We start from the raw sequence: 22,526 nt of genomic DNA on the forward strand, positions 1-22,526 counted from the left end.
TAGAAATAATGTTAACAACAGTCTAAATCAGTCGAAGGATTCTCCTTTGTTTTTTACTGTGCCTTACTTACCGAATGCTACAAAACAATTGATAGGTATTACAAAAAAAGTTGACACTAGACTCTCTTACGTAAGCATGAATAAATTAGGTAAATTTATAAAAACACATAAAGACAAAATATCTAAAGGAGCGAATACGAATGTAGTTTATAAAATTAACTGTAAAAACTGTGATGCCTCATATGTGGGTCAAACTAGCAGAAAACTGAATACTAGGATAACTGAACATAAAAAACACATTAACAGAAAGTGTTCCAATAAATCAGTTGTTACTGATCATAGATTAGAGTTCTCCCATGAATTTGATTGGGGTGAAGTAAAAATTTTAGATAAAGAACCATATTATAATAAAAGACTTATATCAGAAATGTTATATATAAAAAGACAAACTAATAGATTGAATCTACAAAATGACATTGAATTTTTGCCTGATATATACAATAATGTTATAGATTCTTTACCAAAATTGCCAGGATTTGTAAACAGACCTTGATATGTATAATAAAGGTAAAACACCGAGGTACTGCCTCATTTGGGATTGAGAGTTGAGACGGTAAAAACGTTCTGTCTTTAGTAAACTTTTGTCTTTAGAAAAAACTGTGTCTATAAGATTTCGTATCTGATACTTGAAACTTCTATAAAATAATCACCAATTTTGTTTGAGTGAGTGTACAGTGCATTTTATTTGTCAAAAGTATAGTGAATAATCGGATATTATTTATTTAGATCTCCATTTAATGTCTAACAACATTTCAATATGATGATTCAATCAAGATATCTCCCTTGACCAATAAATCAGGAGGCCTATACACATAGTGATTACATGGCACGGTCGCTCGATCTCAGTATGTATCAACAATGGCACTTGTCACACGCGATGACTTGTTTAGAAACATATGTAACGAGACAAAAAACTGACTTTTTATTATCTTGACATCGTTAATTGCCGTCTTTAATGTTCAATATTACATTTCAATTTATATAATATTTGTATTGCGCTGAGGAAGGCTCGAAATGTCAGCCGAAACGTTCGCTTTACTGTGTATTTCTTATGTATTTATTATTTCGTTTAAATGCGAATAAATGATCACTTCTTATTTATTTCTCGTTCCGTTTAAATGAAGTTTTTTAATATCAACTGACAACTTTGTTATGTTTAATAGCTCTTATAGCCCTTCTTTGTTTACAATTATTTTAAAAAAAACATTATTACGTTTGTGCAAATATTTTATGTTTCATATATATGTATATATCCCAGCAAACACAATATAAAAGTAATATATATATATATATATATATATATAACATATATATATATAACATCAATACAATGTTCTACGTATATATAATCAATATATATTATAACTCAATCAACAATTTAATTGCAATGTACGTGCAAATGCAACATGCCTTATATATACGTAGAACATTGTATTGATGTTATATATATATGTTATATATATATATATATATATATATATATATACAGGGTGTCCGGTAATTCGCGCCCACGGAGTACATAGCGATATTCCTCATGGAAAACTGAGTTAAAAAGTCCTGAGCCATTTTTTTCTATAATGCATAATAATTTTTATAATTAACGATAGAAAAAGGCATGTCAAAGGCGCGCGCAAAAGAATAGCGTCTTGCCATAAGCATAGTGCCTTGCATAGTGTGCTCACGCACATCGCTACACGCGCGGTTTACCATTATTAGTAATAATGATTAGTGTTATTATTGCTTAACATTATTAGTAATTACGGCTTTGTTATGCATTATAGAAAAAAATGGCTCAGGACTTTTTGACTCAGTTTTCCATGAGGAATATCGCTATGTACTCCGTGGGCGCGAATTACCGGACACCCAGTATATATATATATATATATATAACATATATATATATAACATCAATACAATGTTCTACGTATATATAAGGCATGTTGCATTTGCACGTACATTGCAATTAAATTGTTGATTGAGTTATAATATATATTGAATATATATAATATACATATAATAGATATTGATGAATTATAATATACATTGATGTTATTCTTTGTATAATATTTCCTGAAATATATAATATATATTGTATATATGGGAGGGGTAGAGGTTAAAGTTGTAAGAGGAGGAAAAGAAAAAAGGGAGAGGGATGAGGAGCAGGAGATAAGCAGAGGGGAAGTAAAGAGGATATTGGGAAAATTGAAGAAAGGAAAAGCAGCGGGGGAGGATGGGATACCGAGTGAGGTATGGAAATATGGAGGGGAGAGGGTAGAGAAATGGGTATGGAAAATGTGCAACAGAGTCTGGAGAGGGGAAGGATGGCCGGAGAGATGGAAAGAGAGGATAATAGTGCTACTGTTAAAAAAGGGAACGGGGAGTAGGGTGGAAAATTACAGAGGGGTGACATTGATGCCAACGTTATATAAGGTACACGTAGGGATTCTAACAGAAAGGTTAAAGGAGGAAATGGAGAAGGAGAATATGATAAACCGGAGAGTCAAACAGGTTTTAGGAAGGAAATGGGGGTGATAGACAGTATATATGTGCTAAACTACCTGGTGAATAAAAAAGTGAGTAAGAAGGGAGGTAAGGTAGTAGCGGCCTTCATAGATCTGAAGGCGGCGTTTGACTTATTGTTAGTAGATAGGGAGGTGTTAATGGAGGCAATGAGAAATAGAAGGATAAGAGAAGGATTAAGAAGTAGGATAGAGGAGGTGTACAAAGAGACGAGGAGCAAGGTAAGAGTGGGGAAGGAGGAGGGAGAAAACTTTTGGACGGCAAAGGGGAGTGAGGCAAGGTTGCCTAATGAGCCCACACTTGTTTAATTTGTTGATAGCGGATGTAGAGGAAGTGCTGAGAAAAGGAGGTTGGGGAGGGGTGAAGCTGGGAGGGGAAAAAGTACACTGTTTGGCATATGCAGATGATATGGTACTGTTGGCGGAGGATGAGGAAGGGATGGTACATATGTTAGGGAAAATGGAAAATTACATGGATAAAAAAAGGTTAGAGGTGAACGTGGATAAGACAAAAGTAATAAGGTTTTAGAAAGGGAGAAGGAAGAATGAAGAAAATGGAGTGGAGGTGGAAAGGGAAAAGATTAGAGGAAGTGAAAGAATTCACGTATTTAGGATATAAGTTGCAAAAGAATGGGGGACAGGAGGCATAGGTAAAGGACAGAGTAAGGAAAGCAGGAGCGGTGGTAAGACAGGTGTGGGGAATGGGGAAAAGAAGATTTGCAGAAGACTGGATGAAAAGAGTATGGCTAATGGAAAGGTTGATGGGAACGGTGTTGGAATATGGAGCGGAAATATGGGGGTGGAAGGAGAGGAGAGAAGTAGAGGCAATGCAGGAAAGATGGATTAGGTGAACGTTAGGAGTGGACTGGTGTACGCCGGGGTATATGGTAAGAGAAGAGATAGGAAAGAATAAATTTAGGATAAGGGCAGGAAGAAGAGCGGTAGAGTATGAGAAAAATTAGAGGAAGGAATGGGAGGAAGTTTAGCGAGGAAATGCTATGAGGATATGAAAGAGAGGGTAAGAGAAGGAAAGGAGAGAACGGTTTGGGAGGAAGAGAGGGCAAAATTTTTTGAAGAAAGGAGAATAGAAGAGAAGGAGATGGAGGAAAAAAGAGGAAGAAGAGAGGAAGGTATACGAGGGATGGAAGCAGAAAGACAGAGAAATGCAAAAGAAGGAAAGATGGGAGAGGATAAGAGAGTCGAGATATAATAGATGGTATGAAGAATGGAAGGAGGAGGGTTTACTGGAATATTTGAGAAAGGGATGAGGAGAAAGTAGATGGAGAAGGATAGTGAGGTTTAGAATGAACAATGAAATGAGAAGGGCGAGATACTGAGAAGAAGAGGGAAAAAGAAGATGTAGACTATGTGGGATGGAAGATGAAACATGGGAACATGTAATAGGAGAATGTGGGGGAGAGGGGAATAAGGGAAATTGGTGGGAAAGAATGAGGAAGATACTGCAAGAAGGAGGAGAAGGGGAAAGATGGATGAGGGGAATTAGAAAAAAAGAGGGAGAAGGGGAGAACGGAAGGGGAAGAGAAAGGAAGGGAAGAGGAGGAAAAAAATATGAGGAGGTGAATAAGTGGAAGTATGAATGAGGTGTTGGAGAATGGGGTATGGGAGGAACTGGAAGCCGAGACGAAACGAGATAATAGTTTAGGGACGACTCTTTCTCTCTCTTAATTAGTAGATAGGTAGTTTAAGTTTAGAATTAAGGTAATTGTAAGTTAGATGTAAGAGTAGTTTATAAGATAATATTGTAAGAGGAATTGTAAGGTTTGGGTACGCTCCTTAAAAGCGCCTTTAATCGCTAAGGGGGAAAATAAAGTAATGAATGAATATATATATATATATATATATATATATATAACTATATATACAGGGTGTCCGGTAATGGTCGCCTCAACCGTCGTGTGCAGGTAGAGTAAGTTAAACCGAATAAGAAAGTCCTCTACCGTTTTGCGATTTTCGCAATAATTATTGTGTTATTAAATAAAAAAGATCAGATCGGCCAATCTAAGCGCGCGACGAGATGAGACGGTCCCCTGTCACACGATACACGGCGCGCGGCAAAGCGGAGGGAGGAGCGAACGCGATGGCTACGAACGGCGCGTAACGCTAAAGCTCCGCGACAACTATTTTCTCTCTTTCCCTTTTCATCTCACTTTCTTTACTAAAAACAAATCTTTTTATTTTCAAAATGGCATCTTGATTAATTATTGTAAAGTACAGTTTTGAAAAATTAATAATCGCATTGACATCATTTTCGACGATGTATCTCATTAAAATTTAACATGCATACAAAGCAAAATAAGAGTCTGATGCAAATCACACCATACACGGAGAGAATTTTCTCTTATTAGAATTTATCCTGAAAATCATGGTAATCGTGGGATAATATGGTGTAGGAAAAATATTATAAGAGTTTTTTTGATTAATATTTACTACATTAAAAATTATTAATATGAACATAGTAAAATTAATCGTAATCGAGTACATTTTTTATTTTATTGTGGTAGATATTAATATTTTTATTGTGGTAAATATTAATCAGAAAAATTCTTATAAAATTCTTCCAGTACCTTACTGTCCCACGATTACCATGATTTTCAGGGTAAATTTTAAGAGAAAATTTTTTATGTGTAGTATTCGGATACGTTTTATCAAAATTTACGTTTTTAAAATAATCAATAAATGATAATAACGAAAGAGAGAGAGAGAGAGAGAGAGAGAGAGAAAGAGAGAGAGAGAGAGAGTGAGGAACGTTATTATCATAAATGATAACGTTCCTCACTCACTCACTCACTCTCTCTTTCTCTCTCTCTCCCTCTCTCATTATTATCATTTATTGATTATTTTAAAAAACGTAAAATTTTGATAGGATGTATTCGAATACTACACAGAGAAAATTTTTTCTTAAAATTTACTCTAAAAATGATGGTAATCGTGGGACAATGGTATTGAAAGAATTTTATAAGAATAGAATTTTTTTGATTAATATTTACTATAATAAAAATATTATAGAAAAGAAAGTGAGATGAAAAGGGAAAGAGAGAAAATAGTTGTCGCGGAGCTTTAGCGTTACGCGCCGTTCGTAGCCATCGCGTTCGCTCCTCCCTCCGCTTTGCCGCGCGCCGTGTATCGTGTGACAGGGGGCCGTCTCATCTCGTCGCGCGCTTAGATTGGCCGATCTTTTTTATTTAATAACACAATAATTATTGCGAAAATCGCAAAACGGTAGAGGACTTTCCTATTCGGTTTAACTTACTCTACCTGCACACGACGGTTGAGGCGACCATTACCGGACACCCTGTATATGTCTAGGGGCAATTTTGACGACATTTTTTTTATTCAATATGAAAATATGCGCAAATGTCCAGAGAGTAACATGCAACAAACCGTTTCAAAAAATTCCATCTAGTTTTTTAATAATGTGTGGAAAAGTACAAAATGGTAGTTTTGACTACTTCTTTTATGGTTAGGCAGTTTCAAAGACAGTGTATATAAAATATATAGTTTTTAATGCACAGAGGCAGTTTTTACGACCAGATCTACATATTGTAACGATATAAAGGTTGTTTTGACGACTGGTCGGCAAAAATGCCTTAAATACAGTTAAGAACGTTATATTAATTGACCGGTGTAAAGATTGTTTTGTTTTTCTTTAAGTTTAACTTGGATATAAAATCTACTTGGATCAAAAATAATAAAAACATCTCTCAAGAAAAAAATACAGCAATCTTAAGAAAATAACTAATGTCTTGACTATTAAATATATAAGTAATTTTAAATACTCTTGTCTATTCTATTTTATTAATTTAAGCACTTATAAATCTTAAATCTATTAATAATTTTAAAATCTATCTATAATTATTACAATAAAACGGAATGATGTTAGAGACGTTTTTGGACGGGAATCTTAATAAGATGTATCACATTGTGCAATGTTTTGAAAATATACCTATTCATTCATTGTAATATCTGAATATTTTGAATTGAAAGCAAGTACTCGTATTCGTAGAGATAACGTTGCAACAATTTTGAACCATTATTTTGTGTTAAAAACAAAACCTTGTTTTCCTCTTGGTTAGAGGAGAATCAGAAGAGTTATATAATTTTAAAAACAATGTTACAAACCGTAATAGGAACATCTTTTTTTATGAAAACAACAATAGGCAGAATAGAATATACGACAAGAGCAATTTTAACGACACATTGTAATGATAATAGTTTTAAGTATTTTTTCTTGATTTGGTTTATGTAACCAACTTTTATCTGAGCACTTGTACGGGCCTTTAATACAGGATATTTAATTTTTATTTCGTTAATTTTCACCGAGAGAATGGCAATTTTTTATTTTTTATGGGCAGGTTGGAATGAAGATAAAACTATTGTGCGTTCATCATCCGTCCATCTGATCTTATGAGTACTATTTCTTGTAGAACCAAACAACAGACAGATGCTAAAATATAATAAAATTACATTAATTTAGTACATTTATTATGAAATATGTTGTTTAATAAAGAACAACATATATTCTTATCGGAAAAAATTATTAAACTACTCATTCTTTTTTCTGGTCCTCTGGTGTACCTATATTTACGTTATTTTTCTTTTCCTAGTTCACTGTTCAGATTGCTTGCTCTTTTGTAATAGTTAAATCTGATTCGGTATGACATTTCATCATCTGATTCGTCACCCTGTTAATATTATAATTAAACTTTCATCTTAGAAGCCAAAACGGTTTCTAAAATACTGACAAAATTTTTAATTAATATATATATAGTTTATATAGCATTAGTTTATCGTATATAATATGTTAGTACTCTAATGTTTATATAGAATATGTCCTAATGATGGCCGTTTGAGATAATTAGAATGAGAAGGAGACCAGAATTAAAAAATGTATTTAAAAAAATGCAAATTAAATTTTGGAAATTAAAAAGTATTTTGTGCATAATTTGTTATTGTATATATAGAAAAAATAATACAAATTGTCTTTTTTCTTGAATCTCAATATTTAATAATTATTTTAAACAGGATTTTTTAAAGTTGTTCTTATATTTATCGTGGTCCCCCCATGCCCCGACTAGTTTCCTCTACTTCCCGCTTCTTATTGCCTCCTCCTGTTAAGAACTGTTCTGTTAATTAAAACAAAGAAGCCCAGTAGTGTATATTGACAGTAAAGATATTATTCAAACCACCACGTACCTTTGTTTTCTCGATATTATTTAGGAGATGATTATTGATATTTTTTCTTTGCCCTAGGACAAATGTAGATGATCTCGTTTGTATTAATGTAAAGTATCGACGTATGTTTAAATAAATCTGCGTATCATACTTAATCGAACGCCATCCCCTTCGGTCGTTGTCATTTCATCATCAACATTATCACTTTCATCTGTCCGTGTCTCATCCTTGTGCCGTATTTGAGTAACCACGTGGCTAGCTGCGCGGCGCGACGGAAAGATGGATAGGACGTGGTCGGAAGCGAGACTGAGAGATAGACACAACACTCGACACACGCGTACCGTTCACAAAAAAGAAAGATATATTTATATAAACTTTTAACAAAAATTTACAATTAATATTCCGCACTGAATTTGCCGAAGATAGCCGAGTCGAATGTATTAGAAATGAATGCCAATAAACGAGAGAAAAGCCGGGTCGAAAATAAATTACTGATGTTCCGCAAGCAACGGTAATTAGACGAGAAAACCGAAAAGACAAGCGATCTTTTTCGGAAAGTAAAAGCACACTCTATTCGCGACGAGCAATCGGAAAGAGACCCGCGGTCACGAGAGAGGAGGTTTATATAGGCCCGGATTTCGAGAACCTTCGCGAACATTTTCCTCTTGTTCGATCGAGATGTTAAGGGCGAAAGTACGTTTGCGATAATTATTTACCTTTTAGCAAGTCATATTTGTTGTTATCGGGACTAAATTGTATCTCCTCTAGCGCGACCGCGGTGTTTACCATTATCGGTGATTTGACGTAAGCGCTTCCTTTTTGGAGGCGCGGGGTATACGTATACCTGTGCGGCCGAGCGCTATTTGAATTAATATTAATATAAGGTGACGCATGAGGCATGTTGCATGTGAACGAAATGATTGCATGAGTTTTTTAACGCAATAATGTTTTAAGCTTTTTTTTTTTTTTGCATTAGACGTTCGATTTTTCGAACAGTGGCAGTTTAGATGATCTCGTTTGTATTAATGATAAAGTATCAGAAGTATTTAAACTTAAATCTGAGTTATCATTATTAATCGAATCATCCCCGTTTTCATTTTCATCATCAACATTATCACTTTCATCTGTTGTGTCTCCTCCTTGTGCGTATTTGAGTAAACGTGATATAGCCAAATCTTTTGTTACGATTGACTGTCTGTAGTGCGATTTATGTATTTTTTCGTGATGGCCCATGAAATCAGCTAGATTATTCACTTCATGTTCAGATATATCTAATGACATACATACTGTAGCAATATGTTTCCGCAATATTGTACCTCGTAACGAAGTTGGCATTTTTGCCCCAGAAATTACAGAATATTTTCGCATTAATACACATGCTCTCAAATATTTGAATCTTCTTTTGTCGAGTGAATATATACCAAAAATATAAGGATTATTTTCGGGTACGCCAGCATCTTTACGATAATTAATAATCATTTGCATACATTTTAATATTTCTTCATGGAGTAACACAGGAACCGTTCTCCCTAATTTGCCGCGTATTGTCATCCGTACATATTTAGATAAAGATTTATATAATTCAGGTGCTTCTTCTTTTGAAATTGCCGCACAATTTTCCAAATTTTCAATTAAAACACGCTCCAGTTTACCAGCACGTCTTCTATTAAATATCATAATCGATATTAATGTTATTTCAGTTAACATACGCCATGCGTGAATTGAGAAACCATTTGTTTGTAAAGATTCTAGAGCTTTTATGCGTTCAGCTTTGAGATAAGCATTGAATATTTTTATATCATCTATAGATGGCAAGACAATATTCTTTTGCCTTTTTCGATGCCCTTGAGTTTCAAACACAATTTTATTTACAGCAACAGGATAATCCTCTTCAAATAATTTCAAAAAATTTTCTACCACAGTTTGTTTGCTACAATCTTGTTTCTTAATGCATATACTTCTTAAAAGTTTCCCAATTTGTTTTATAAGTGTTCCTAAAGATGTTGCAATAGATGGTATTTTATATGTCCAAGTCTTTTCATCGAATTGTGCAAGTTTATTTACAGCTTTAATGCATTGTTCATAATTTGTTGGATTATATATTGAAGAGAAATCTACTATACTATTATCGAGATCTCTCAAAACAATAAGAAATCGTCCAAGTAATCTCAGTCGCGCTCTAATCATATCGTGCTGATGTTGGAGACGATACTTCTGACACATTTTATTACCAAAAGCAATTAGCAGTTCATCATATCTAATAATTTGAGTTACGCTGTCTTCCCTCATTACTGGGAACACCAATCTTCTTAATGGTGTATTTGCACTGTAATGAATTCGACAAGCCACAGTACGTCCCAATATTTTAACATTTCTTTGAGGATATTCCCTTTTTGGCGCACATGATGCAAAATGATGTCTTATATTATTTTTAGAAAAAAACCCTTTGCATTTAGCACAAGGAATAAAATCGGCTGCTTGTCTATTCAATTCATTTCTTAGACGCCGGCATACAATTAAATCTCCTTTATTTAAGTTAGAATTAGTATTATATATGAAATTTCCTTTTTGTCTAAGTAGACCAAAAATCTTCTTTCGTTCCGGATTACCTGAAATAGTAAGTACAAAATGTATAATAAATTATGATTAAATTAAAAGTAAATTATTAAAAATTTTACACATAATATACACACAATAAATTATTAATATTTGAAAAGTATCAGAAATTATTTGATCAAATATTATAGTTGGCAAAATTTTTTATATATTTTTTTAAATTTAAAGACTATTGTTTAAAATGAAGTTATACATATACTTTAGTAGTATATGTACAAGTTATATATGGAAATGTGTTAATAAGAAAGATGATGCATTCACAGTTTTCAAGTTATGAGCGATTAAACAAGAAAACGTTTTTGAATGTAATTAGCCGAATATAGATAACAAAATTCTATTTTTAAAATTTTGAGTGATTAACTTGAATAGATATTTACTTTAAAAAGTATAATTTTAAATATATAAAGTATTAAAATTTGAAAAGCTATGATAAATGATTTTCTTTGACATTTTCACATTAGGAACTTCGATTTCAATTAACTTTTAGATATTCTAAATAGTATTGGCAACTTTGTATATAACATACAACTTACCCTTAGGTAAAAGACGAAACTTTTTCACATCTTCTTCTTCTTTATGTACTGTTTCTAAATGTCTTGCAATTTGCGCTTGAAATTTTTCACAATATACGCACATATTTTGTTTTAATTTAGGATTATTGGAAGTTTCCACATACATATTTCTATCATCACATACTTCAGATGAAAATGTTGATGTCAAATTTAATGTCCTGTTCACAGATTTATTTTTACTTGTATTAATCGTACGTTCATGTGTATTTTTAGTTTCATTTTCATCTTCATCTTCATCTGTGTCTTCAAGCTTAGAACAATCTGACAAATGAAAACTACTATCTAAATTATTTTTAGATGTAATGGATGTATCATCAGACTCAGAATTATTATTATGGATTTCACACTCTAAGTCTAACTGATTCTCTATGAGTGTAGATTCTGCAACTGGACAAGATGTTTCACTTGAAATATTATCGATAACGTAAGTCCCGTTTGCATTTGAAGAAACATCACTATTATCGATATTATACGTATTATTCATCTGTATACTATTTGTAATATTATCAACTTTCTCTGTGTGCACTGGAATCTTCTTTAGTAATATCTTAACATTTTGTATTTCTAGAATCTTCGGAGTTTTTTTAGGTTTTTTAGTTTTTCTAAATTTCTCAATAACATTCGCATTTTCACATATTTTAGAAGTAGAATAAAATTTATTACAACATTGAACGCTCTGTTTAACATCCGAAATCTTAGTTATTGTCGAAACATTTTCGATATCGTAATTCACATTTGCTGTATCAATACTGAACGTAGCATTAGAATTAATAGCTGGCAAAGAATCTGTAAACAAAATTTATGAAAATAAAGTAGAGAACTTTTATTGCAAGTAACTGATGTTGCAAAAGCTGTAATGTATTGTAACGCAAAATATGTAAATAAAACTGCATATAGAATGATCACTGTGGGCATATTCGATATACACAGTCAGTACTGAAAATCTATAGTTTATGTATATTATAGATTTTCAGTACTGGCAATAAATATTAGAACATGCTCCGCATAATGTTTTGTAATCTGATTAAGTATACGTTATACACTTACCGCTTATCTCAATAGTGTTACTAACAATTAATGTATTAAAATTTTCATCGATACAAGGAGGATCTACAGTCAAATGCGCAGAATCTTCAATATTATCACTGTCATTTGTATTATCACAACTTATCAAATTAAAATCAGACTTTATATTGCACTGTTCAGTATCACAGTTACTACTTGATGGAACGCAAGTGCCTTCTTCGATTTCAAATGTCACATATGATGCATCAACATTTAAAATAGCATTGAAATTGACAGTTGTTGGAGAATCTGTGAAATAAGATAAAAAATAGGGTAGAGACATTTTATTGCAAGCAACTGATGATGTTGCAAAAGCTGTTAATGTGTTGTCAGACAAAATACGTAGAAAGACTGTATCTAGAATGTCTGCTGTATAATGTATTAAAATTTGATTAATTATATGTATATCATAGACTCACCGCTTTTCTCAATATTGTTACTAACAACTAATGTATTAAGATTCTCATCGATACAAGGAGCATCTACAGTCAAATGCGCAGAATCTTTAATATTATCACTGTCATTTGTATTATCACAACTTATCAAATTAAAATCAGACTTTATATTGCACTGTTCAGTATCATAGTTACTGCTTGATGGAACGCAAGTGCCTTCTTCGATTTCAAATGTCACATATGATGCATCAACATTTAAATAGCATTGGAATTGACAGTTGTTGGAGAATCTGTGAAATAAGATAAAAAATAGGGTAGAGACATTTTATTGCAAGCAACTGATGATGTTGCAAAAGCTGTTAATGTGTTGTCAGGCAAAATACGTAGAAAGACTGTATCTAGAATGTCTGCTGTATAATGTATTAAAATTTGATTAATTATATGTATATCATAGACTCACCGCTTTTCTCAATATTGTTACTAACAACTAATGTATTAAGATTCTCATCGATACAAGGAGCATCTACAGTCAAATGCGCAGAATCTTTAATATTATTACTGTCATTTGTATTATCACAACTTATCAAATTAAAATCAGACTTTATATTGCACTGTTCAGTATCACAGTTACTGCTTGATGGAACGCAAGTGCCTTCTTCGATTTCAAATGTCACATATGATGCATCAACATTTAAAGTAGCATTGGAATTGACAGTTGTTGGAGAATCTGTGAAATAAGATAAAAAATAGGGTAGAGACATTTTATTGCAAGCAACTGATGATGTTGCAAAAGCTGTTAATGTGTTGTCACGCAAAATACGTAGAAAGACTGTATCTAGAATGTCTGCTGTATAATGTATTAAAATTTGATTGATTATATGTATATCATAGACTCACCGCTTTTCTCAATATTGTTACTAACAACTAATGTATTAAGATTCTCATCGATACAAGGAGCATCTGCAGTCAAATGCGCAGAATCTTTAATATTATCACTGTCATTTGTATTATCACAACTTATCAAATTAAAATTAGACTTTATATTGCATTGTTCAGTATCACAGTTACTGCTTGACGGAAGGCAAGTGCTTTCTTTGATTTCATGTCACATTTGATGTATCAACATTTAACGTAGCATTGGAATTGGCAGTTGGTTGAAAATCTTTAAAACAAATTTATGAAGATAAAGTAAATATAATTTTATAAGTAAACTTTATGTACTAATTATAAAACTTTAAACCATTTTTCATGAACATAATTGTATTATGTTAAAGATTTAACATAACAATTATACATTAATTGAACATATATATAATAATACCTGATAAAGTTGTTAACTTCACTTTTGGAATCTTCTTGTTTAGATTATCTGCAATCTTTTGCAAGCTGAATTTTTTTTCTAAAATAACAATCGAACTTTAAATACATAATTGCTCATAAAATTATAATACTTTGCACTTTTATTACAAAAAATGAATCATACAAATAAATCATATTAGAATTTGAATGTTCTAGATATTTTCTTTATTTTAAAGTATATGAATTTATATTTTATTGTACTTACTGTTGGTTGCAATAATGCATGATTTTTTAATCTTTTTTGTCTTTAGCTGTTTTATGTTGTAGACACTATAATATTTGTTGGTACATAATAGATAATACATTTTGATTTTTGCATCAATTAATTTTAATATTAGTATTTCGTTTGTCTAATTAAAACAACAGTAGCAAAACAACAATAGCAAATTAAACGACAAATTAACAATAGCAAAATAAACGACCATCAAAGTAAGACGTAATAATTCTAACGGTAATGGCTTTCGCGCTTTTTTTGGTATCGAGTTTCTATGGTAGCGAGTAATGGCTGCACAAAGGACGCGGAATGCCTTGCTACGCGGCAAGAAGCGACGCGGTAGCCAATCAACGTACCACTTTTTATTAAAGGTGCCTTTTCACGAGCCGCTGAAACCGATTGTTTGAGCGACAAAAATGATCACGTGACAACTTTTGTCGCTAAACTAAACAGCGATAATTTTTGACATGAAATGGATAGTAGCGCGACAGAATTGAAAGTTGAGAGACAAATTTTGCGTCGTTTGTGTAATCAGTTAAAAACAAAATTTGCATTATTTGTGTATAACCAGTTATATTAATTTGTATATTACGCAATGGCTTCTAGAAAACAAAAATATAACAATTGGCTACTAAATTGTAATCGTACATGATTCGAGAAAGTGAAATCAAATATAACAATGATATTATTTTTGCTATTAGTTTGCTGTTGACAAATCAAACTCAAAAAAGATATTCTAAAAAAAAGTTTTGCACTGCTGTTTCAAAATCGTAACGAGCATGGCTTTTATAAAGTTACCTTACCATATATAAGATCAGAAAGTGCAAGATTTATTAATTATTTTCGCATGTCATCAACACATTATGTTTTCTTCAGTATACACGACACTATCAACTAATCTGTGACAGTGCATCGCTTGTTTTAGCGGCACGTGAAATTGCGCCTTAAAGGTGCAAATTCATGGAGACGCTCGATGCTCATTTTCAGCGTCAAAAACGTCACGTGACCAAAAATAAAGATACCAATTCGTCAATTTTGATCACATGGCGTCTTTTGACGCTGAAATTTACCGTCTAACGTCAGCATAAAAAGGCACCTTAAGAGCTGTAATTTATTGGCTACCGCGTCGCTTTTGCCGCGCGCCAAGCATTTCCGCGTCCTGTGAGCAGGAGCCATATGACCGATATTCATAGACCGGTATTCATAGTCCGATCTTATATTCAAGATCGTCTTAAATCTGGTCGGTGGTTGACTTAAGATTCTGTTCAACCAATCAAATGGCTCCGTGGCGTCTTAAGCTCGGACTTAAGACGATCTTAAATATAAGATCGGACTATGAATTTAGGCCTAAGTCCCGGCATACAATAAGTGATATAAGCCCTAAGCCTTATCATTTAAGGCTGCGTTCCAAAACGTCCTCTTCGAGGAAAATTCCACTGAAAATTTATAATGCACGTAACGTACACTATAGCTTTTTAAGTAAAATTTTCCTCGAAGAGGACGTTTTGGAACGCAACCTAAGTTTTAAACAGTGACGTATTTCTTTTCGGTGAGGTTACTCGCGCTGCCTTAAAACCATTGCACGTAAAAAGTTTTAGTCGTAACCGTAAGATTCAACCTATTACGTTGCTCGATTCGGCCATCCATAACCGTAGCAGTAAGAATCAAACAACGCGATTGGTCAAATCCTACGGTTATAACTAAAACTTTTTTACGTGCAATGGCCTTAAAGCTTAGGCTGAAGTCCCATAGAGTGGATTGCACGGAAATGGAATTAGCGGATCACCAATCACAGAACTGCTTCGACGTAATCTTTGAAAAGGTTACATCAGAACAATCTCGTGATTGGTAATCCGCTAATTCCGCTTCCGCACAATCTGCTCCATGGGACTCCAACCTTAGGGTGCCGTCACATGAGGCGTAACTTGCGTAAAGCGTAACTTGCGGCGACCAATCACATCGTCTCATTTGAGTATCAGCTGCAAATGAGATAATGTGATTGGTCGGTGCAAGTTACGCTCCATGTGAAGCCAGCCTTAGGGTTTAAATCACCTATCGGTGAACCCGACCTTAAAACGATCTTAAATATAAAAAATTAAATATAAAATTCTAACCCCTGGTCCACAATAGGTGATTTAAACCCTAAGTTTTAAGAAATTGACCAATCTTAAGGTTTGTTCGCGTCACATACCCCAACATGCTCCTTTTCACTCCAATGCGATCCTATTGGAGCTTTTATCCAAATTATCCAATAGGATCGCATTGGAGTGAAAAGGAGCTCTAAGCTTTAAGAAATTGATCAATCACAGTTAGGTATTAGGAGAATACTCGACTATAGATTTGTTCGCGTCACATGCCCCAACATGCTCCTTTTCACTCCAATGCGATCCTATTGGAGCTTTTATCCAAATTATCCAATAGGATCGCATTGGAGTGAAAAGGAGCATGTTGGGGAATGTGACGCGAACAAATCTATAGTCGAGTATTCTCCTAATACCTAACTGTGATTGATCAATTTCTTAAAGCTTAGAGCTTAAATCACCTATTGTGGACCAGGGGTAATAGTAATGGTTTCCGCACTTTTCATACCTTTTTCAAACATTGGTATGCAGAGAGTAATGGCTCCTGCACACAGGACATGGAAATGCTTGCCGCGCGGCAAGAAGCGACGCGGTAACTAATCAACATACCTTTTTAATAAGAGCTGTAGGTTTATTAGCTATCGCGTCGCTTCTTGTCGCGCGGCAAGCATTTCCGCGTCCTGTGTGCAGAAGCCATTAGACTTTAGGTCTGTTCTTTTCAGCTGAACTGGCTGCACTAGTTCAGAGGATGTCTTTTGCTCAACATTGGAAGGAAAAAGACAACCTCTAAACTACTGCAGCCAGTTCAGCTGAAAAGAACAGACCTTTTATACGCAGGCGCAATTACGTCATGTAACTACATTTAGCAGAGAAAGGCCAATATTCATAATCCTAATTTGTAAATATGAATGTTTCGTTTTTTTGTTAAAAACATAAATGTACATATAATATATAAATTTATATTCCTATTTTAATTATATTAAAATAAAAAATGTATCTACATAATTTTGAAAAATTGAAATTAGTTGATTCAATGCAAATATATGCGAATAATATTGTGTTTTAATTTTAATGTAATTTCTATATTTTATATTTCTGATTTATATTGTATGATAAACACACTAGTAGAATATTTATCATGAAATATCCTATTAGTAAATCTGTTCTGTTTAGCTAAATTTATACACCGTTCCTTTCTCTTCTTTTTCTTTTCCACGTGAAAAATTATCATAAAATATTATGAAATATAGAAATTACATTAAAATAGAAACACAATATCATTTGCATACATTTTGCATTAGACAAAATAATTTCAATTTTTTCAGAATTATGCAGATACATTATTTACTTTAATACATATAATTAGAACAAGAATAAATTTATAAATTATATGTGTATTTATATTTTTAACAAGAAAACAAAATACATTATTTATAGATTATAGGAAATGTAATAAGATATTACACAGGCTATTATAGGAAACCACAATCCGGATTAAGACAACAATTATATGTATCTAACTGTAATGCAATCTTGAATAATTGGTCTTCTAAAAAGCATTTTTTATTGTGACATATCTAATCAAGAAAAGAATTGTACAATTATAAAACAAAAATGTAATTGTAATCCATCTTGTAGTAAGACATCCTTTCTTATAAAATTATAATAGCAAGTGAATAAAAAACAAAGTACTACATAAAATATAACAAAAACAATAACATATTTTTTAACTTTTTAATAAATAATTAGTAATAGTTAACTCTCTTTTTAAGGTAATTCAGGTAATTCATGATCCTATAAAACATGTATATCACGGTCGAGGTTATCTTCCATAAATTATATATTTATCTTTAATTTAATATATTTAATATTTATTTATTTTGAAATATTATCAAGAAAGACTTCCGCATAAATTTCCGCATAGTATTTTTATAAAGGTATTAAGAATATTTAATATAGTTTTTTATATTCATTTTCACATCTACATATTGGACATAATATTTTTAATGCTGGTCCATCCACATCCTGTGAGGTTCGTACAGCACAATTTAAGCATAATATGTGTCCGCAATCTCCAGCACCAAAATTTGTAACACTTATATCATTGACACATGTCATTGGCTTTAAATCTTGTACTTTGATATGCCGCAATTTACACTTTGGTCTGTTGCAAGTTTTAATTTTAAAATCCCCACATATATTAGTATGTTGTGGAGTTCGGCCGACTTCTCTTTTCATATTCTCAGTCATTATTCCTGTTTGTTCATAGCGAAGTTGTTCCACGCTGGTACAATGTAAAAATTGACATCTTTTATTGCGACATGTGGTATTCTGATATTGAAAGCAGTATTTGTATCTATGTAAAAGCCTGCAATCTGGATCAAAACAACAATTATTTGTAAAATTTAAGCAATCTTTAACAATTGACTTCCTGAAACAAAAAGCATTTTTCACAGTGAAATATAATTTTAAAAAATTATATAATTGTAAAGAAGTATAATCAAAAAGAGAAAAAGAATTGTATAATTGTAAAATTGTTTAATTATATAATAAAAATGATAAGAAAGATTCGTAAAATATTTAAAAATTTGCTGAATGGTAAGATATTTAGATATTTCTTACCTTGAACCGTAATAAGACATCTGTTTCTTATAAAACGGTAATAACAAATGACAACAAACGACAATAAAGATTTTTCTTATAAAATGACAATAGCAAGATAAAACGACACTAGCAAGATAAAATGATAATAGAATAATATAAACGACAACAGCAATGATATATGGTATTAACTGAAAGTTATACTAGATACAACGTATATACTATGTATGACACCTAAGGCCGGTATTCGTAGTTCGTTCTTAAGCCGGGTTTACATTCATCGTAAAATCGGCTTCATATAGTTAGCACCCCATTTACAACCGATTCGATTTCTTTTGAATGCAATCGTTTGATGGTCGTTTGATGATCAATGATGGTCCATTATAAACGTTTGACGGTAATTAGTTTAATTATAAACAAATTTTGCTACTTTTTTCAGTTAGCACCCCATAATATTTAAAATTTTTTTACATAAATTGATGTAGAATCGTTTGACGGTGATTGACGGTCTATTATTAAGGGGATGCCGGAGGTACGTTTTTACCGACCGAATGCGAATATATAGAGATTATTTGGGATATCTTTTTATTGACTATGCGAATCAATAAATCCTTTTCCACGATTAAAGTACTTATAAAAATAGGACCGCGTTAGCTATAATTCCATATATAAATCATATAAAAATCAAAAATTACAGTTTTGTTATCGGCTTCTTTCATGTCAGTTCGTAACAATACTTATTTAATAAAAATAGTTCTGCAGTTTATCTGTGCATAAAATATAGTATACGCGATAGGGTTAACATGAAGAAATATTAATAAACAATAAAAGTGAGATTGCAAGTCTAATAAAAAAGTTATATATTAAAAACATTTTCACGCATATGTGTGTGTGTATATGCGTATACGTGCATATGTGTGGATATGTGTGGTACTAACCTATCGTGTGTATATGTGTATACGTGTATATGTTTGGATATGTGTGGTGCTAACCTATCAAAGTTCGGCCGTCACTCCGGCATCCCCTTAATACAGAAATATTAATATTTTTTTCTCTCTTATTCGATCTTTTTCACGCGCGCTACGACCTCTCCATTAGTATAAGCTCTGTGCCCCAACTCGACTTTGACCCAGTGCTGCATATTTGCAGACGGACCAGCCACATTTGCAGTCAGTACGATCGGAGAACCCTCTGTATGTCACGTCACGATCCCCACCGCCGGGCCGTTCAGAACGGTCCCGGAATCCAGCCGCCGGATGGGGGTATTAGAGGGATACGTGACGACTTCAAAATTCTAAATATAATTAAGAATTTCGAGCGAATTTCTAATCTGGATTTCAGACTCTGAAATACTGGCGACGGGCCGTCACTGACGGCGAGTCGTATTGTCATATGCGATCCAAAATGCGAGAAAAATAAAATATAAAATATAAGAAATATATAATATTATATTAATTTAATATTATAAATCAATATTAATAAAAAAATATATTTCAAATATAAAGTAATTTATTAATTATAAATATATTTAAGTTTACATATAAATAATTTACTTAAATTTAAAAATTTAATTAAAATGATTATTAATTAATAATAATTATAATTAATAATTACAAGTATGTTTTAGTTGTAAAAAGCCACTCTTGTGCATGTTGGGGCCCAACATGCTTCTTTTCACTCCAATGCGATCCTATTGGATAATTTAGATAAAAGCTCCAATAGGATCGCATTGGAGTGAAAAGGATCATGTTGGGGCATGTGACGCGAACAAATCTTTGACTCTGACTCGATTCGGACTCTCGGTGAAAACTAGATCCTATTATAGGACTGCTAGTGGAAACATAGAGCTTCTGCACACAGAACGCGGCAACGCTTGCCACGCGGCAGAAGCCAACGCGATAGCCAATCAGGGTATCGATTCTGTAACTTTTTCTAAAGTGAAAACGTGAAAAATGAAAAATTTCCACCAATTGCACATCGATTTCATTTTAAAATCACTGCGTGATTGGCGAGAATTTTTCACTTTTCACATTTTCACTTTAAAAAAAGTTACAGAATCGATACCCAGACTGCCGCGTTTTCGGAAATAATAGATACATAACTTCTACCGCGCGTCAAAAGTTGATTCGATCCAATTTTTACCATTGGCTATCGCGTCGGCTTCCGCCGCGCGGCACGCGTTGCAGGAGCCCATAGTCAATGAAGCAGGTTTGATCGATCCGAAAGCGATCAATGACCAATCACAACCATTTCTTTGAAGAATAAATGGTTGTGATTGGTCAATGACGTCATTGGGTGTGTTCAGAACACACAACAGTTGAGCAACATTACTAGATTTTATATATTAAATAGCGATATAAATATAGCTTAATCTAGTAACGTTGCTCAACTGTTGTGTATTCTGAACGCACCTATTGATCGCTCTCAGATCGATTAAACTTCCTTCATTCAAAAACGCTATACTCTATTTGTGTGGTTTAATTCGCTCGTGTTGTTTTTGCTTTTGTCGTTTTTTATTTAGCCATTTGCTAATTTATTTTTATTTACTCTATTTTGCGTTTTATATTTTTAACATGATTTGTCGTGATTATATGCTTCGTGTATGTCGAAGAAATCCATGCAAAATGCGATATGAAGTAGAAAGGTGTACTAGTGATGAAGAAAATTTATGTAAAAAAGTATTTCTTACAAACGATGAAGTCGTTGAAATTAATCTAAATATACGTCCATTTCGGGAAACTGTTTATAAAGAAATGAAACGATTAGCATATGTATTAAGGGAAACTTATTCCGAAGATTTGAAAGTTACGACCTGTACATTAAATATGTTGGGCAAATGTTTATTTCCATGTTTGGCCTGTGGAACAGCTGTTAGAAATCGTAAGTTTCTACATAATATATTTGTCTATTTATTACATACATATATATAAATATCGAGATAAATTAAGCAAAGTTATCTTTCAGTTGTAGAAAGCACACCAGTATGTAATAAATGTTATGTTCCACTTGTGGAAAACAAGATCAATGCCTTAAGATGTGGACATGCATATTGTGCCTATTGCATTAAACGTCTTCCACTAACAATAGAAGGACTGCTTCCTCTTTTAAAATGTAATCAATGCCAACAGTGGGCAGTAAAGTTTGTGTTATGTATGTATTTTGAACAAATGTTTCTAATTGCTCTTTAAAATTGAAATAAATTTAGCCAATATAATCTGTGAAATGTATACATATAGAAATCAAAGTTTTAAGAAATCTGACTTATTAATTTCTTTCTAATTATTTATTACTTATTTCTTTCTAATTATGTTTAGAATTCAAAGAGTTACAGACAGATCCTCCTTTTTGGTTTAAGACATATTTTGGAAAAAAGTTATATTTTAAATACAATATATCTAAAATCTACAAAAATACATTAAAATAGAAATGCAATTTCATTGACATATATTCTACATTGGCTAAATTTCAATTTTTCAGATCTATACATTTTTTATTTTATAATAATTACAGAAAGATATAAATTTATACATATGTTTAACGAAGATACATACATATATACATATACATATAAAAAAATATTTATTGTTTACAGATTAAGCAAAGGAAAAACAAAAAAGGACATGAAGATGTAAATTTTTAAATTAAAAAGACTTTGAGATTTCGTTATTCATTGACAATACATATATATTTATCTTTCAATACTAAGCATTTATTTTTTATAGCTTATACTAAAAAATATGATACGTTTAATTATATTCATTAAAGATATAATCTGCTTTTATTGTTATATCATGTTCAAAAAATAAAGACATGTATTTTTCAATTCAGTTAATGTGTGTATATAACTTATA

The 22,526-nt window shown here is 32.4% G+C and overlaps 2 protein-coding genes and 2 long non-coding RNA genes across 4 annotated transcripts; 1 reads left to right on the forward strand and 3 right to left on the reverse strand.

The window, feature by feature from the left end:
* Positions 1-8,744: 8,744 nt before the first annotated feature.
* On the reverse strand, positions 8,745-12,598 carry LOC114943500 (uncharacterized). Its single transcript, XM_085487208.1, has 4 exons — positions 12,445-12,598; positions 12,008-12,274; positions 10,922-11,746; positions 8,745-10,381 (listed from the first exon to the last, which is right to left on the reverse strand). The coding sequence occupies exons 3-4, from the start codon at positions 11,442-11,444 to the stop codon at positions 8,745-8,747; spliced, it is 2,160 nt and encodes a 719-aa protein (XP_085343334.1). The 5' UTR covers positions 11,445-11,746; positions 12,008-12,274; positions 12,445-12,598.
* A 387-nt stretch (positions 12,599-12,985) lies between these two features.
* Positions 12,986-14,294, reverse strand: LOC146721275 (uncharacterized). Its single transcript, XR_014925741.1, has 4 exons — positions 13,985-14,294; positions 13,742-13,819; positions 13,318-13,582; positions 12,986-13,147 (listed from the first exon to the last, which is right to left on the reverse strand). It is a non-coding gene; the product is annotated as an uncharacterized LOC146721275 (long non-coding RNA).
* A 3,500-nt stretch (positions 14,295-17,794) lies between these two features.
* Positions 17,795-19,239, reverse strand: LOC114931730 (uncharacterized). Its single transcript, XR_003819740.2, has 2 exons — positions 18,697-19,239; positions 17,795-18,505 (listed from the first exon to the last, which is right to left on the reverse strand). It is a non-coding gene; the product is annotated as an uncharacterized LOC114931730 (long non-coding RNA).
* A 1,806-nt stretch (positions 19,240-21,045) lies between these two features.
* On the forward strand, positions 21,046-22,324 carry LOC114931731 (uncharacterized). The gene is made up of 3 exons (XM_029303885.2): positions 21,046-21,555; positions 21,640-21,825; positions 22,268-22,324. The coding sequence occupies exons 1-3, from the start codon at positions 21,249-21,251 to the stop codon at positions 22,270-22,272; spliced, it is 498 nt and encodes a 165-aa protein (XP_029159718.1). The 5' UTR covers positions 21,046-21,248; the 3' UTR covers positions 22,273-22,324.
* Positions 22,325-22,526: the final 202 nt, after the last annotated feature.

Source organism: Nylanderia fulva, unplaced genomic scaffold (genome assembly GCF_048542155.1).
Source record: "Nylanderia fulva isolate GAGA-0341 unplaced genomic scaffold, ASM4854215v1 Scaffold51, whole genome shotgun sequence".
Taxonomy (NCBI): domain Eukaryota; kingdom Metazoa; phylum Arthropoda; class Insecta; order Hymenoptera; family Formicidae; genus Nylanderia; species Nylanderia fulva.

What these genes read in the sequence shown, in the direction of transcription:
- LOC114943500 (XM_085487208.1), bottom strand. Translation starts at nt 11,444, where the DNA reads ATGAATAATACGTATAATATCGATAATAGTGATGTTTCTTCAAATGCA. An exon ending in GTTTCGTCTTTTACCTAAGG is followed by an intron (nt 10,382 to 10,921) that starts GTAAGTTGTATG and finishes TTACTATTTCAG; the next exon opens with GTAATCCGGAACGAAAGAAG.
- LOC114931731 (XM_029303885.2), top strand. Translation starts at nt 21,249, where the DNA reads ATGATTTGTCGTGATTATATGCTTCGTGTATGTCGAAGAAATCCATGC. An exon ending in TGGAACAGCTGTTAGAAATC is followed by an intron (nt 21,556 to 21,639) that starts GTAAGTTTCTAC and finishes GTTATCTTTCAG; the next exon opens with TTGTAGAAAGCACACCAGTA.